Source organism: Hippocampus bargibanti, linkage group LG12, assembly GCF_051943395.1.
Source record: "Hippocampus bargibanti isolate YZ-2025 linkage group LG12, ASM5194339v1, whole genome shotgun sequence".
NCBI classification, from domain to species: domain Eukaryota; kingdom Metazoa; phylum Chordata; class Actinopteri; order Syngnathiformes; family Syngnathidae; genus Hippocampus; species Hippocampus bargibanti.
In genome coordinates, this window is record NC_142745.1 from 16,907,855 (window position 1) to 16,926,079 (window position 18,225).

At 47.8% G+C, this 18,225-nt stretch overlaps 1 protein-coding gene across 7 annotated transcripts in view; it reads left to right on the plus strand.

Moving 5' to 3' along the window:
- The first annotated feature begins 5,430 nt into the window (after window positions 1-5,430).
- The window catches only part of cdh22 (cadherin 22), a 200,453-nt gene continuing 187,658 nt past the window's right edge, over window positions 5,431-18,225 (plus strand). For 3 of the 7 annotated variants that reach the window (XM_089009503.1, XM_089009504.1, XM_089009501.1), the window contains exon 1: window positions 5,518-5,606. Coding sequence is in view for 1 of the 7 variants with exons in the window: in XM_089009500.1 (XP_088865626.1) it covers window positions 5,471-5,606 (136 nt within the window). In the remaining 6 variants the exon portion in view is untranslated. Of the gene's footprint in view, window positions 5,607-18,225 lie in introns of all 7 variants that reach the window. The other 4 variants (XM_089009500.1, XM_089009502.1, XM_089009505.1 and 1 more) reach the window with 4 other exon arrangements.

Below are 18,225 nucleotides of genomic sequence, written 5' to 3' on the forward strand. Positions count from 1 at the left end.
GTGGAAATGAGACGGGTCCGATGTACCTGCGGGATCCGATGGTAGGCCGATTCATTCTGTCACGTTCTGCAAGGTGGTGATGGCGGGTTCGGATCCCAAAAAGCAGGCAGGAGGGAGCAGGAGGTTGTTCGACAAATTGTATTAAAATAAAGTCAGCAGGAACAAAATGTAAAACATCAAAATGATCTGAATGGAAAAAATACAAAGTAGCAAAAGAAGACCAAAAGTAAAAGTCCGCCAAGGTTAAACAAACACGTACACGATGCATGCAGCAACCAAGCAGCAAACAAACAATGAATCGGCACCGGATGATCGTACCCGGTGTCCTTTTAAGTGTCATTGATTATAATGACCAGCACCTGCGAGGCTGCCGGCAGGGCTGACGTCGCTACCCGCTGGTCGCCAATCTGATCGGGACGACCAGCACCTGTGCAGGTGCAGGCGGGGCCGACAGCGCCCCCCGTTGGTCGCCAACCAGATCATGACAGTACCCCCCCTTCAAGGGGCTGCTTCCAGAAGTCCCGACAGTCTCCCAAAAGGTCCACTCGCCAGGGAACGGTCGGTGGAGAGGGCAACCGCTGCCTCTCCAGCATACGACGGGCGGCGGCCTGATGGGAACGGGACTCGGCCTGGGGTGGACGAAGACGCGGCACGGATCGTCGTGGGCGTGAGTGCGATCCCTCTCGCACGTTCACGCGACGGCGCATGGCTCTGCGTGGACGTCGAACTGCCAGGCGCAGAATGGCACCCCGTACGGCCGTATGGGACCAGGTCTCGGCCGGACGCCGACGTGGGCGTGAACTGCCCGGCTCCGGGGGAATGAGACCAGTCCAGAGCCGCTCAAGGATCCAGCAGTGAGTGGGGTCTCGGACTGACGTTGACGCGGACGTTGCACGGCTCGTCGTGGATGAGACTCAATTCGTCATGCACGACGACAGCGTGGCTGGACGTGGGCGTGCAATGCCAGTCACCCAGTTTCACCCTGGACGGCCACCTGGAAGGAGGTCTCGGCCGGACGTTTACGTGGACGTTGCGGCTCGTCGAGTGACGCAATTCAAACTCGACGAGGCTTGCGCTAACGTGGACGTAGCATTGCCAGGCACAGGGTGGAAATGAGACGGGTCCGATGTACCTGCGGGATCCGATGGTAGGCCGATTCATTCTGTCACGTTCTGCAAGGTGGTGATGGCGGGTTCGGATCCCAAAAAGCAGGCAGGAGGGAGCAGGAGGTTGTTCGACAAATTGTATTAAAATAAAGTCAGCAGGAACAAAATGTAAAACATCAAAATGATCTGAATGGAAAAAATACAAAGTAGCAAAAGAAGACCAAAAGTAAAAGTCCGCCAAGGTTAAACAAACACGTACACGATGCATGCAGCAACCAAGCAGCAAACAAACAATGAATCGGCACCGGATGATCGTACCCGGTGTCCTTTTAAGTGTCATTGATTATAATGACCAGCACCTGCGAGGCTGCCGGCAGGGCTGACGTCGCTACCCGCTGGTCGCCAATCTGATCGGGACGACCAGCACCTGTGCAGGTGCAGGCGGGGCCGACAGCGCCCCCCGTTGGTCGCCAACCAGATCATGACAGTACCCCCCCTTCAAGGGGCTGCTTCCAGAAGTCCCGACAGTCTCCCAAAAGGTCCACTCGCCAGGGAACGGTCGGTGGAGAGGGCAACCGCTGCCTCTCCAGCATACGACGGGCGGCGGCCTGATGGGAACGGGACTCGGCCTGGGGTGGACGAAGACGCGGCACGGATCGTCGTGGGCGTGAGTGCGATCCCTCTCGCACGTTCACGCGACGGCGCATGGCTCTGCGTGGACGTCGAACTGCCAGGCGCAGAATGGCACCCCGTACGGCCGTATGGGACCAGGTCTCGGCCGGACGCCGACGTGGGCGTGAACTGCCCGGCTCCGGGGGAATGAGACCAGTCCAGAGCCGCTCAAGGATCCAGCAGTGAGTGGGGTCTCGGACTGACGTTGACGCGGACGTTGCACGGCTCGTCGTGGATGAGACTCAATTCGTCATGCACGACGACAGCGTGGCTGGACGTGGGCGTGCAATGCCAGTCACCCAGTTTCACCCTGGACGGCCACCTGGAAGGAGGTCTCGGCCGGACGTTTACGTGGACGTTGCGGCTCGTCGAGTGACGCAATTCAAACTCGACGAGGCTTGCGCTAACGTGGACGTAGCATTGCCAGGCACAGGGTGGAAATGAGACGGGTCCGATGTACCTGCGGGATCCGATGGTAGGCCGATTCATTCTGTCACGTTCTGCAAGGTGGTGATGGCGGGTTCGGATCCCAAAAAGCAGGCAGGAGGGAGCAGGAGGTTGTTCGACAAATTGTATTAAAATAAAGTCAGCAGGAACAAAATGTAAAACATCAAAATGATCTGAATGGAAAAAATACAAAGTAGCAAAAGAAGACCAAAAGTAAAAGTCCGCCAAGGTTAAACAAACACGTACACGATGCATGCAGCAACCAAGCAGCAAACAAACAATGAATCGGCACCGGATGATCGTACCCGGTGTCCTTTTAAGTGTCATTGATTATAATGACCAGCACCTGCGAGGCTGCCGGCAGGGCTGACGTCGCTACCCGCTGGTCGCCAATCTGATCGGGACGACCAGCACCTGTGCAGGTGCAGGCGGGGCCGACAGCGCCCCCCGTTGGTCGCCAACCAGATCATGACAGTACCCCCCCTTCAAGGGGCTGCTTCCAGAAGTCCCGACAGTCTCCCAAAAGGTCCACTCGCCAGGGAACGGTCGGTGGAGAGGGCAACCGCTGCCTCTCCAGCATACGACGGGCGGCGGCCTGATGGGAACGGGACTCGGCCTGGGGTGGACGAAGACGCGGCACGGATCGTCGTGGGCGTGAGTGCGATCCCTCTCGCACGTTCACGCGACGGCGCATGGCTCTGCGTGGACGTCGAACTGCCAGGCGCAGAATGGCACCCCGTACGGCCGTATGGGACCAGGTCTCGGCCGGACGCCGACGTGGGCGTGAACTGCCCGGCTCCGGGGGAATGAGACCAGTCCAGAGCCGCTCAAGGATCCAGCAGTGAGTGGGGTCTCGGACTGACGTTGACGCGGACGTTGCACGGCTCGTCGTGGATGAGACTCAATTCGTCATGCACGACGACAGCGTGGCTGGACGTGGGCGTGCAATGCCAGTCACCCAGTTTCACCCTGGACGGCCACCTGGAAGGAGGTCTCGGCCGGACGTTTACGTGGACGTTGCGGCTCGTCGAGTGACGCAATTCAAACTCGACGAGGCTTGCGCTAACGTGGACGTAGCATTGCCAGGCACAGGGTGGAAATGAGACGGGTCCGATGTACCTGCGGGATCCGATGGTAGGCCGATTCATTCTGTCACGTTCTGCAAGGTGGTGATGGCGGGTTCGGATCCCAAAAAGCAGGCAGGAGGGAGCAGGAGGTTGTTCGACAAATTGTATTAAAATAAAGTCAGCAGGAACAAAATGTAAAACATCAAAATGATCTGAATGGAAAAAATACAAAGTAGCAAAAGAAGACCAAAAGTAAAAGTCCGCCAAGGTTAAACAAACACGTACACGATGCATGCAGCAACCAAGCAGCAAACAAACAATGAATCGGCACCGGATGATCGTACCCGGTGTCCTTTTAAGTGTCATTGATTATAATGACCAGCACCTGCGAGGCTGCCGGCAGGGCTGACGTCGCTACCCGCTGGTCGCCAATCTGATCGGGACGACCAGCACCTGTGCAGGTGCAGGCGGGGCCGACAGCGCCCCCCGTTGGTCGCCAACCAGATCATGACAGTACCCCCCCTTCAAGGGGCTGCTTCCAGAAGTCCCGACAGTCTCCCAAAAGGTCCACTCGCCAGGGAACGGTCGGTGGAGAGGGCAACCGCTGCCTCTCCAGCATACGACGGGCGGCGGCCTGATGGGAACGGGACTCGGCCTGGGGTGGACGAAGACGCGGCACGGATCGTCGTGGGCGTGAGTGCGATCCCTCTCGCACGTTCACGCGACGGCGCATGGCTCTGCGTGGACGTCGAACTGCCAGGCGCAGAATGGCACCCCGTACGGCCGTATGGGACCAGGTCTCGGCCGGACGCCGACGTGGGCGTGAACTGCCCGGCTCCGGGGGAATGAGACCAGTCCAGAGCCGCTCAAGGATCCAGCAGTGAGTGGGGTCTCGGACTGACGTTGACGCGGACGTTGCACGGCTCGTCGTGGATGAGACTCAATTCGTCATGCACGACGACAGCGTGGCTGGACGTGGGCGTGCAATGCCAGTCACCCAGTTTCACCCTGGACGGCCACCTGGAAGGAGGTCTCGGCCGGACGTTTACGTGGACGTTGCGGCTCGTCGAGTGACGCAATTCAAACTCGACGAGGCTTGCGCTAACGTGGACGTAGCATTGCCAGGCACAGGGTGGAAATGAGACGGGTCCGATGTACCTGCGGGATCCGATGGTAGGCCGATTCATTCTGTCACGTTCTGCAAGGTGGTGATGGCGGGTTCGGATCCCAAAAAGCAGGCAGGAGGGAGCAGGAGGTTGTTCGACAAATTGTATTAAAATAAAGTCAGCAGGAACAAAATGTAAAACATCAAAATGATCTGAATGGAAAAAATACAAAGTAGCAAAAGAAGACCAAAAGTAAAAGTCCGCCAAGGTTAAACAAACACGTACACGATGCATGCAGCAACCAAGCAGCAAACAAACAATGAATCGGCACCGGATGATCGTACCCGGTGTCCTTTTAAGTGTCATTGATTATAATGACCAGCACCTGCGAGGCTGCCGGCAGGGCTGACGTCGCTACCCGCTGGTCGCCAATCTGATCGGGACGACCAGCACCTGTGCAGGTGCAGGCGGGGCCGACAGCGCCCCCCGTTGGTCGCCAACCAGATCATGACAATATATATATATATATATATATATATATATATATACACATACATACGTAAACACATGAATACAAACACATAACTAAATACATACACAAATAAATAAATAAATACATCAATAAATAAATAAATATTATTTTAAAAATGTACCAGGTCTCTAACGGTGACATTGAGCAATCATGGAAGCAACAGAGCCCCGATGTGCTTTGGGTCGGGACGTGGAGGAGCATATCAGGTCTTGTTGGTCTTGAATTTCATGGCAAATCAAATTTGTTTTAAACTAAATGAAGCGTGAGATTAGATAATTCCATTTTCCAATACTTTGTGACGTTTTCGTTTGGTCAGATGCGATGATTTTTTTTCCAACGGAAATTAACAAACAGAACGTGTAAAAGAAAAAAAAAAATAGATGCATAATATAATCATTAATGATAACAGACACGTGATTCCCCCCTCACCCCTCCCTTTTTATGCATCTCCCTCCCATCACCACCAGGGGCTTTTCTCTCGAATCGCGCCGGGCCGAGATAGGTTTGCCTTGTCCTGCCCCAGACGCGCGGCAAGCGTGGATGAGAAGACAAGAGGGGACGCACGTGGGACTGCTCCGAAGCCTGTCAGTAAACGCTCGGGATATCTTTCAACGTTCACCACCCCCCTGCACAGAAGAGGGGCAAGTGCAGACGTGGTTCCGAGTCAGACGCAAAGGTAAGCGAGCACTTTTGGGATGAACGCGTGGTGATCTGGTTTGCGCGTTTGCGTGCGAGGGGGGGGGGGGGGGATGTTCCTCACTAGTTGCCGCTGGGGCTTCGCGCGCGTTGGGATGTTGCGAAGTGCGATTTACGGATGGCAAATCGGAGCTCCAGCGTGCCGCCGCAGCCACTTGATGCGCCCTTCGGGGGGTGAGTTTTGCTCGGGCAAGTTGGGCCGCTCGTCCGCCGTGCGCTCCTAAAAGCCGCGTGGTATCAACGGCGACGGGTTGACGGAAGTACGCGCCTTCACGCGCGACCGTCCGGCTGCTCGCCGGTTCATCCCAAAGCTGTCTGGTTGCGCACATTCGCAAAAGCGTAATTCGTGTTGCGAGTTGATGCTGGGCGAATGTCAGTTTTGACGAGATTGGAAAGTATTTTATTTTTCTCTTCTCTTTTTATTTGGCACCATTTTGGATGAAGTGGCTCCTCAACATGCTTGGTGACATGAACACACCGGAGGCCACTAATCTCGTTCTTTTGACGGTTGCGACTTGTGACCTTGCCAAAGATTCCAAATGTGCAACTATTTCATTGGGGTACGTGCACTCTTCGAACGTACTCCTCTCAGTTTTGTACGTGCGAGTATGTGTGTGCCCGTGTGTGTTTGTGTGTGTGCGCGTGCTTGTGACGGTGTCCGTGTTTTTGTGTGTGAGCGTGTGCGCGTGTTCGTGTGCGTGTTTGTGTTTGTGTGTGTGCGTGTGTACGTGTGCGTGTGCGTGTGCGCGTGCGTGTGCGTGTGTGTGTGTGTGTGTGTGTGTGTGTGTGTGTGTGTGTGTATGTCACATTTCGGTTTGCGACCAATGGATGGCACTGTAGTGCCCCGCCCCGCAGCTGCTCTGGTACTGGTCGTTTTAATCAGTGGCAGTTAAAAGGACTCCGAGAATGACCATTCAGTGTTGAATCATAGGTTGTTTCACTCTGTCAGCTTTGTTTCGTCTTGTCATGTTTTATTCATGGTTTTGTTTGCTACTTTGGATCTTTTTGTTTGATAACTTTCTTGTTTGATATTTTATTCCTGCTTATTTTATTTGATACAATCTTTCAAATACACCCTGATCCTCCTTCCTGCCTTTATTTTTGGGGTCCACCACCTCCAATCAACTTGTAAAACGTGACTGTGTGTGTGCGCGAGTGTGTGTGTATGTCTGTGTGTGTACTTAAGATGAGTTGAGTGATGTAAAGGAGAAAAAAGCGAAATGTCCCCGTATGCGGCTGATCGATGGCTCTAACTCCTCAATTAGGTGTGGGAATCCGTCAGTGGTGGAAGTCAGTGACCTTTTATTGAACCGTGTTGCAATGGATTCTTGGCCAGTTAGTTTTAGCAAAGATGTACACACAAAAAAACCCTGAAAAAGTAACAAAAACACCTTGATATTAGGACGAACTAGGATGTTTTATGAATGCTATTTTCAATACATTATAGATCACATTAATGTCTTCTGTCCCTCGTTGAAGTCTCGTTCAAAGACCGTGTCATTATTTAGTTTGATTTTCTTTGACATTTTTAAGTTGACACGATTTCAGGCAAGCGTCTAAAGTGGAAATGTGACATTAAATTGTTCAGACGCATTGTCGGGGTTCTTGTCTGATAGGCCCCTAGATTGTTGGTTTTACAGATGTGGCCCTTTTCTGATATTCTTGTTAACATCTGCATAAAAGCAGCATTTCATCTTTTGAAAATACATGTACTTCTGCGCTGAATTGTGTTTCATCAGATCTATGGTTTAAGCAGCGAGTACATTAAAATGGGGTGAGAGGTGGGGGTGGATGTTTGGAGCATTGCCATTTGGCCCTTTCTTCCAAATGGCAGAAATGGCTGATTGTAATTTATGCCACCCAAAAAAAACATTCCAATTCCAAGGGGGAGTTGGTTACTCTCACGCCCCACAAATCAAAGGCGTGCGCAGCAGGAATCTCATTTTCCGACACGACTGATGATCGTATTCAACTACTTGTCCACAAGTTAAATTCAATGTAAATCGTGATTCTGCTCATAGAGAGAGTTGTATATCTTTTCCAGTCATACGGGCAGATACAGAGAGAAAACAGAGGGAGGGAGTGACAAGGGGGGAGAAAAAAATCATTTAGAGCAGCCTACAGTTGTGAAGACATTGATTACCGTTTACCGAGCTGCAACAGCAATGCCGCTTTAAAGGAAAGGCAGTGGCACGATAGCGCACGAAGCCGCAGGGGTGGGGGGAGGAGGAACTGACTGACGACAGTGGCGCGGCAATAAAAAAGGGCGGGTATGGCGGTGAACCGGGTGGGACACCGCAAGCCCCCCACCGCCAACCATTAAGCTTGCTAATTGATCCGTCAGACCGGCGCTTGGGGGAGCTTAGAGTGCTCACGCTCACACTCAATGTCTTCACATGGCTTGTCGGTGGTCAGGGATGGTCAGCCCTCAGTCACTTCATTACCCCCCCCCCCCACTACCCCATCAATCAGGGGACCCAGTGCGTCAGCCCTATTAGCTATGCGACCTCTGGGATGGATCCGCTCGCGAGGGGGAGGAAGATGGAGAGCAAAAGCTTCCCACCAGCGCCACGGTTGGTGCCCCACCATCGATTCCGAGAGTCAAGTGGCAGGTGATTCTTAAAACGTTCTGCTGTTCTGTATAATCTAAACTGGCAAAGGCAGGATGGGGGGGGGGCGGCCTGCAAGGGAGTCAACAGTGCTTGTTCTCATTAGGGTCATGGGTGCCGCCTATTGTCGCCTATTGTCTAGTGTGATTTAGGGTGAGAGGCAAAGTGCGGGTCGGACTAGTTAGTTGATAATGTCGGCCATTTATACTCACGCACTGGTATCAAATGTAAGGAATCAAATTTGGGATGATAAAAGACAAAAGGTGGAGGCAACTCGAAGCGAGCAATCATATCAAATGAAGCATGTATACATAATTTAGCCGACGCTAAGATGGAAAAGCTAAAAGACATCAACAACGCAACTAGGGTGGGACCTCGGCAGACAAGTTATCTAATTTTAGGTGATACGAGGCGTCGTAATACCATTTTATTTGTTATTTTTTTGGGCATCAATTGTGAACAAAAATGAGTTCGCAACCTAAACAACAGTCATGAGGTCGAGCAAAGGCGCTAGCTAAAGTAACAACAAGTATCAATTTAGAATCAGAATTAGAATCAGAATCAACAAATTTCACCATTGTGATTAAAGGTTTTCTGCTTCTGAACAACAAGCATTAGTTGAGAAGATGCCAAATGCTTACTCCAAACTCTTTGGTACGCACTCAGTTGAAATCTACTTTAAAACCAAATGAAAAACTCAAAAAGTTAAACGGCGAATAAACCAAACCACATAATTTTACCTCATTAAATCAACAAAAAACAAGCAAAAAAAATGCTGGCTAATTGGCAATGCAAAATCACATACAAGAGCTCTTTAAGATTGCAAAAATGAGCTAATTACAAAACAAATATTACTAAGAATTTATTCATTTCACAATGGACAAATTACAGTTAAAAAAATGGGCATTTTCAGAAAGTCCCGCCCCCAGTTCGTGACATCACGCCAAGACGTCTTGCATTGCTGGAGAATCAAAACAATGGCTTCAGATTCGGAGAATATGCTTTCTTGTTACACATCCAGTTATGAATATGATTCAAATACATGTAGTTCTGAAGAGGAAAGCATACATGTTTGCAATCGATTAAAGAGGTCCTTCCGTGTCATTTTGAGGCATCTGGACTGCAATGTAGCGTCCCAGAAAAGAGTCACAAAATGGCCACCAAGCTGTTGTGAGAAATGAATCAGCCCGTTTCCACAGTCTGATAAATTCCTTCCATGGAGCTTGGACGCCCTCTTCTGGCGGCTTTTGTGTGCAACAGGAGGTTTTCAGACCAAACAAGTACAGTAAAATACATTGACGTGATGGAAGGACTGCAACAATGTGTCTTGTTTCGGTCAGGGGCGTTCCTTTAGTGACGTCACGTACGGACTCGTCACCAACTCAAAAACAAGACTTCCTGAATATTCAGCATGAGTCTTAAAACGTAAAATATAGCTATATGCGGTGGAATCTTATTAAAATACGCTCAGTAGAAGTCATTTGAAGCCATTTTACAAATTATGGACACAATTTGTCCGGAGACGTCGGTTGTCTTTTAAGTTTTAACAACACAGAGGGAGTTAATGCTGTTCCATTAGTTTTATGCTACATATAGTATTGATATCTGCACAATTAGAAGCTTCCAAACGCTTAAACGAGACACCTTTGTGTTGGCCTCACGACCGGGCCAAAGGTCACACCGCTTTGAGATCCATATGCAAATGAAAGAAAACAATTTCCTGCCATATGTCTCATATTCATCGCCGATGCCACAATCGGGCTTTGATGTAATGATAATGACATGATGATACATTAGCATTTTCAAAGCGGCTTTCAGCCCGCCCGGACGCAAAATTGAACAGCATGTGAGTGACACTGTTGCGTAATCCCAACGACTGTATGCCAACAACAACAAAAAAGAACAACAGGATGGAGTGGCGACAAGGATGGGACAGCTGCCGAGTCCATCTGTCCCGCACACGATGCTTCGATATCTGTTGCTAAGCGTTCACTCGCAACAAGCTTCAAGCCTCAGCGCAGAGTTCACAACGCACGCAATCCTAGCCGTCCGTTCAGTCATTTAAGGGTAACTTCACCAAACGGAGTATTTCATGTCCCAATATCGGATTTCTTCCAAAGAGACATTTAAGCTTTTGTCAGGCGGATTGGCAATGGGCGGATGCATAGGGTCTGTCTTTCGTCTGTCACGATACGTTGCTGGCACAGATAGTCCTACATTCATTCATTCACTCATTCATTCATCTTTTGTACCGCTATATCCTAACGAGGGTTGCAAGGGGGTGCTGGAGCCTATCCCAGCCGTCTTCAGACACCAGGCGGGGGACACCCTGAACTGTTTGCCAGCCAAGAGAAAACCCACACGGGCTCGAACCTTCAAACTCCACACAGGGAGGCCAGAGCGGAATTTGAACTCATGACCTTTGCAATGTGAAGTTGTCATGATAACCACTTGACCACTGGGCCGCCCTGATAGTCCACCAACAATTTAGTATTATAGTTAAGAAATCTTAATTTGTGGGGGTAATGTGGGTGTTGCTCCCGCGACTGTCACCTGAAAGTGGCTTTGGAACATCACCAAGTTATGAGAAAGACAACACAAGCACCTGTTATGGTGTGTCAGAATCAAGCGGTGGAAGTTGTGTGGCCCTGATTCTGATCAGGGATCATTGGATCATTTTAATGATGTGAGGGCACTTTTGAATACGTTCTCAGGAAGAGCATATTCGATCTTATTGCTTGCCACCATTGCTCATTTCACACACCGTTTTTGTTTCTTTCCTTCGTCTGCATTTCCACGGATGCGTATTTCTTTCCAGGCAGGAAGTGTCGCTTCATCTCTGTGAATGCGCGCCCACGTTTGGCTTCTGTTGGCCTGGTGGGCTCGGCTGCGCATGGCTTGGTTTTAGATTTCTCTGCACTGGACACGGAAGGCCAGCTGCTTTGTAAACACCCGGACGTCATGGTTCACCGTCTCCTCATCCTCCTGGGAAAGAGGTCGGTTCTAACTTTGCCGGAGAGCTCATGTTGTGGCGCGCCTCATTTCTGCATGACTGCCAACTCAGAAGGTGTGAAGACTGCCATGGTGCGGCAGGTCATCCATTTTCTTTATTATTATTATTATTTTAATAAGCAACAGTTAAACTTACCCCCGCTCCCTCAGACCTCCACTTTGTGCTACCTTCAGATATTAATGGTTTTATAACAGAAAATGCACTTTTTTACGACCAATATGCAAATAGCTGATTCTCGGGAGCCATTGTCAAACCAGCAAGTGTGAAATTAAACCTACAGTCAAACCTCGGTTTTCGAATGTCTCTGGTTTCGTCCAATTCAGCTTTCGACCAAAAATTATTTTTTTTATGTCTCGGTTTGCAATCAAAAATGGGTTCTCGACTAAACTGAGCAGACCTGACTGCACCACTTGACTCCCCTCCGCTTCCTCTTACGTCACTTCCTGATAATGCGTTTCATTGTGACCGGCAAATTATCGTCGTGTAGCGTTTCATTATGAGCAGGCGTGTGTGTATTGGTCAATCATGATTAAAAAAAAGAAGCAGACATTGATTACATTGATTATAATGGAAAAAGTTTTGATTTTCGCCCAAATTGGTTTTCGAACAAGTTTCGCTAATAACCCCGCACAGTTCTCCACCAATGGCATGATGAGTTAGGCTGGACAAAGATCCCGAGCCCCTTTCGAACAACTTAAAAGCTTGTGAAGTCGACCACGAACCCGTTTCCACTCCACAGACACAGACTGTAGCATACAAAGTGCTAACTTGCTATATTTGTCTTGCTAACTTTACCAACTGACCAGCGAACTATCTGACATTAGCCTGGCACCACAAATCCACTGACCTATTTGTTTGAACAACTATCTGACAATGTATATGGAAACGTACGGTGGGGGGGCACACACTTTTCAATCACGCATTTGCTTCTCCGCTCATGAATAATTTAGTCGACAGCTGATTTCGGATGAATATGTAATGTCCGACGAGACGAAGAAAGTGAAAGTGACATACACGCGGTCAGATGCTAGCCACACTTAATCACCAGTTTAGTAATGAGAAATGATTTGAATGGGCGGCAGTTTATTTGCATGCCACTGCACACAAGTGGGAATGCTAATTCTTGACTGTAGCACCAAACATCGCACTCGAAATGTCGTGGCTGGTGAAGCTTTGTCGCCAAAGTAACGATCGCATCTTTGAGTTGACCTTTGATGCGACCGAGGGCGATATTTTGGAGATTCTCACTTCTCTGTGACATTTACAAATATGACTTGCGGTTTTCAGTAAGGTAGGGTACCTACTTTGCCCTTTTTCCCTTGCTGTTAATCTCACTCTCTCTTCCAGTTGCCCTTTTCGGTGCTACCTTTCAGGTTGCAACACCACACAGTGAACTAAACTCACGTTTGCGATGAAGTCGGAAGAAAGAATCTCTGAAAAACCTCCGAAAAAATCAACAGGTGCCAATGATAAGAATCAGTCCAAATTTTGGCGTATTGCTGCCTTAAACTGGGATGGAATATGCATTCTCTGCTAACGGTCTGAAGGTGAGTTTCCACGTGCAGGAGATTGAAATTAAGGGATTAAAGCAAGGTGAGAAAAAAGTGATTACGATATCAGTGTCTTGGCTCTTATCTTGCACGCATCTGTGCAAGCACGCATCTGTGCAAGCAAGCCGGGATGACTTTAATCAGCAAAGCTTTCTGCGCTCTATGCTAGTCAACGCGATCTCCGCTTGCCAAATGGAGCTTTAACGCTCATGAAAATGACTTGCACTCAATTTGACAGAGAACCCAGAGATTTTTTCCCTCCCTCCTCCTCTGTCTGTTTATCTACTGGCGGCACAGGGTGACATTTTGTCGCGTGAAGAGGCTAGTTGGAAAAGAGTGTCCCTCACAGACGTCCACACTCGCACTCGCACTCGCACGGCCTTTATATATATATATATATATATATATATATATATATATATATATATATATATATATATATATATATATATATATATATATATATATATATATATATATATATATATATATTGTTCTTTTCCTTTCGGCTTTTCCCCTCAGGGGTCGCCACAGCGAATCAATGTCCTCCATCTATCCTGGTTTTGTGCATCCTCTTCTCTCACACCAGCTACCTTCATGTCCTCTTTGACCACATCCATAAACCTCCTCTTCGGTCTTCCTCTCGGTCTCCTGCCTGGCAGTTTAAGGCTCAGCATCTTTCTCCCGATATAGTCACTCTCTCTCCTCTGGACATGTCCAAACCATCTCAGTCTGGCCTCTTTGCTTTTCTCTCCAAAGCCTCTAACGTGAGTTGGATTGGATTGGATTGGATTTGCCTTTATTAGTCTCACAGTGAAGAAATTTACATTTCACAGCAGCAAAGTGATGAAAGGAATGAAAGTAGAAAAAAGAAATACATGAGCTGCTGGAAAGGCAGCCACTCACGCGGCGCCGTCTTGAAGTCAAAAGAACAAAAAAAACTAAATAACAAACAATATGACAACACAAAGACAACATGACAAAACAAAGAGACAGAGAGTCATGACAAAACAAAGACACAGAGAGTCATTCATTCTTGAGGACTTGCTGTACCCTCTTTGTGATGACATGAAGCAGTTCTAGATGAAAGAGGAGAGGATCAAAGCGTCTTTCCACCAGTGGATCAGGGACATCATGGTGCAACGTGCACGTCGACTACAAGCTAAATGTTGAAAGCAAACACGCAGCTAGAGTTAGAGTTGTCCCTCTCATGTACTCATTCCTGATCCTATCCAACCTGGTCACTCCCAAAGAAAACCTCAACATCTTCAGCTCTGCTACCTCCAGCTCTGCTTCCTGTCTTTTCTTCAGCGGCACTGTCTCCAGTCCAAACATCATGGCTGGCCTCACCACTGTTTTATACACTTTTCCTTTCATCCGAGCTGAAACCCTTCTATCACACATCACACCTGACATTTTTCTCCAGCCGCTCCAGCCTGCCTGCCTGGACACGCTTCTTCACCTCTTTTCCACACTTTACATTGCTCTGGACAGTTGACCCCAAGTACTTAAAATCCTCCACCTTCTTTATCTCTATCTATCTCCCTGTTGCATCACTCTTGCACTTGGATCCCTCTCATTCACACACATATAATAATAATAATAATAATAATAATAATAATAATAATAATAATAATAATAATAATAATAATAATAATACATTTTATTTCAAGCGCCTTTCAAAACACCCAAGGACACTTTACAATAAAAACAATAAAACAAAGCACATAACAATTAAACCATAACACATAATAAAATAGCCGATAGAACTATATATTGAAAGCAATTTTAAACAAGTGGGTTTTGAGGTGAGCCTTGAAAATATGGAGGGAGTCAATATTACGGATGTTGGGTGGAAGAGAATTCCAGAGTTTGGGAGCGGCTGAAAGCTCTGCATCCCATCGTGGTGAGACGGGCAGAGGGCACATAGAGGTGAAGGGAGGATGAGGATCTGAGGTACCGAGAGGGAACAGAGATTTGAAGCAGGTCAGAAAGATAGGGAGGGGCAAGGTTATGGATGGCTTTGAATGTAAACAGAAGTATTTTGAATATAAGAATTTTGAATATATCCCGTTTTGCTGCGAGTGATCATCATTCCTCTCCTTTCCAGGGCATATCTCCACATCTCTAGTTTCTCCGCCACCTGTTCCCTGTTCTCGCTACAGATCACAATGTCATCTACAAAAATCATGGTCCAAGGACATTCTTGTCTAACATCGTCTGTCAGCCTGTCCATCACCATAGCAAACAAGAAGGGGCTCAGAGCTGACCCCTGGTGGAGTCCCACCTCCACCTTGAATTCCTCAGTCATACCGACAGCGCACCTCACAACTGTCTTACAGTCATGATACATGTCTTGCACCGCTCTGACATACTTTTCCGTCACTCCAGACTTCCTCATGCAATGCCACAGCTCTTCTCTGGGCACCCTGTCATACGCTTTCTCCAGATCTACAAAGACACAATGCAATTCCTTCTGACCTTCTCTGTACTTCTCTATCAGCATTCTTAAAGCAAACACTGCATCTGTCGTACTCTTTTTTGGCATGAAGCCATACTGCTGCTCACAAATGTTCACGTTTGCTCTTAGTCTAGCTTCAACTACTCTTTCCCAGAGTTTCATTGTATGGCTCATCAACTTTATTCCTCTGTAATTAGTACAACTCTGCACATCTCCTTTGTTCTTAAAAATGGGCACGAGTACACTTCGTCTCCATTCTTCAGGCATCTGTTCACCATGTAAGATCTTGTTGAATAACCCAGTCAGGAACACCACCGCCACCTCTCCAAGACACTTCCATACCTCGATTGGTAAATCATCAGGCCCAAGTGCCTTTTCCCCTTCATCCTCTTCAGCGCCCTCCTCACTTCATCCTTGCTAATGTCTGCTATGTCTTGGTCCACAACAGTCACGTCTTCCACTCTTTGTTCCTTCTCATTTTCCTCATTCATCAATTCTTCAAAGTACTCTTTCCATCTTGCCATCACACTACTGGCACCTGTTAATACATTGCTATCTCTATCCTTAATTACCCGAACCTGCTGCAGGTCCTTACCATCTTTGTCTCTCTGTCTCGCCAGCCTGTAAAGATCAGTCTCACCTTCCTTGCTGTCCAGCCGAGCATACAAGTCATCATAGACCTCTTGTTTGGCCTTTGCCACCTTTACTTTAACCGTGCGCTGCATCTCCTTGTACTGCTGTCTACTCTCGTCCGTCCTCTCACTGTCCCACTTCTTCTTTGCGAACCTCTTCTACACTCCTGCACCTCCCCATTCCACCACCAAGTCTCCTTATCTACCTTTCTTCCACTCGATACACCAAGTACTTTCCGACCCGTGTCTCTGATTATGTTCGCTGTAGTTTGCCAGTCATCTGGAAGGACCTCTTGCCCACCCAGTGCTTGTCTTACCTCCTTCCTAAATGTCATGCAACACTCTTCCTTTTTCAAATTTCCACCATTTTGTCCTCACTTCAGCCTTTGGTTTCTTCATCTTCCTCACTGCCAGCGTCATCCTACACACCACCAAACTATGCTGTCTGGCTACACTCTCACCAACCACTACTTTGCCGTCACTTATTTCCTTTAGATGGTGCCGTTGACACAAAATGTAGTCTACCTGTTAACTTCTGCCTCCACTCTTATAGGTCACCCTATGTTCCTGTCTCTTCTGAAAGAAAGTATTCACAATAGCCATTTGCATTCTCTTAGCAAAGTCAACCACCATCTGTCCTTCAGCGTTCCTCATCTGGAGTCCAAACCTTCCCATCACCTCCTCATCATCTTTGTTTCCTGCGCCAACATGCCCAATGAAGTCTCCACCAAATTCAACCCTCTCACTTCTCGGGATGTTCTGTATGACTTCATCAAAGTCCAACCAAAATTTCTCCTTCTCTGCCAGCTCACATCCTACTTGTGGGGCATAGCCACAAACAACATTGAACATCACATCTTCAATTTCTAGATTCAGACTCATCATTCTATCTGATACTCTTTTTACTTCTAAGACATTACGAACAAACTCATCTTTTAAGATAACCCCAACTCCATTTCTCTTTCTGTCTTCACCATGATAGAACAACTTAAACCCCGACCCTAAGCTTCTAGCCTTGCTCCCTTTCCACCTGGTCTTCTGGACACACAGTATGTCTACCTTCCTTCTCTGCATCATGTCAACCAGCTCTCTACCTTTACCTGTCATTGTTCCTAGATTCAAAGTTCCTACTCTTAGTTCTATACTCTTGGCGTTCCATTTCTCTCTTTTCCTCCGGACACACCTCCCTCCTCTCCTTCTTCGACCAACAGTAGTCCATTTTCCACTGGCACCCTGGAGGTCAACAGTACCAATGGCGGCCGTTGTTAACCCGGGCCTCAACCAATCCAGTATGGGATTCAGAGGTTTGATTCGCATATTTGTTTTGGCAAATTTTTTAACGTCGGATGCCCTTCCTGACACAACCCTCTGTATTTATTATCCGGGCTTGGGACCGGCACAATAAGACACTGGCTTGTGCCCCCTTGTGGCTACACACACACACACACACACACACACACACACACACACACACACACACACACACATATATATATATATATATATATATATATATATATATATATATATATATATATATATATATATATATATATGTAACGGAGTTCTGCACTTAGATTATTAAATTATGAAGGAAGTGACGCAACGGCGCACAGTGTGGCACCATGTCCCGGCCATAGTTTCCAGAACAATCTCGAGGAGATTCAGGGTGAGTCGCAATTTTCTGTTGGTCTCGATTAACGCGCATTTTCATGACAATATCTTATTTTGTTTCCCCTTTTGTCTAGTGTTATCTAATTAGTTCCCTTATTCATTTCGAGTCCAGATTACTTTTTGTGTCATTATTTACTTCACGTTTTGTCGAGTGGAACTTTGAAGCACATGTGCTTCATAGTGCTTTTCTATTGCGCAGTTAATCACAAGACGAAACCCATGCGACTTCACCCATCCCTTCTGCCATACTGTGTTCCAGGTAATAATTGCTTGGTTGTTGTGGGGGTTTACATGATGACATTCCCTTTGTAGACAAGTGAAGTTAATCACCTCTTAAGATTAAATGCGTTTCAAGGTTGGATGTTTTCACCACCTTGACACAAACACGAAAGAGTTTTCTGTGGTGTGTCAGAGAGATACAGAGAGAGAGAATCCAGCCGTACCATGGCACCAAATAAACGACAAACAAAACACTACATTTGCAGTCGAGAGTCCCCAGCACACGAGCGACAATTGCGAGGATAAACGGATAAAATAATGGATGGATACGATGGGTTTGAAGAAACAGCTTTACACGGTAGACGCTTCCTACTTCTCACTGGCGAGGCATCAAAGTCCTCCGTATTGTTGTACTGACGTGTGTGCTGTCACTCCGGTGTG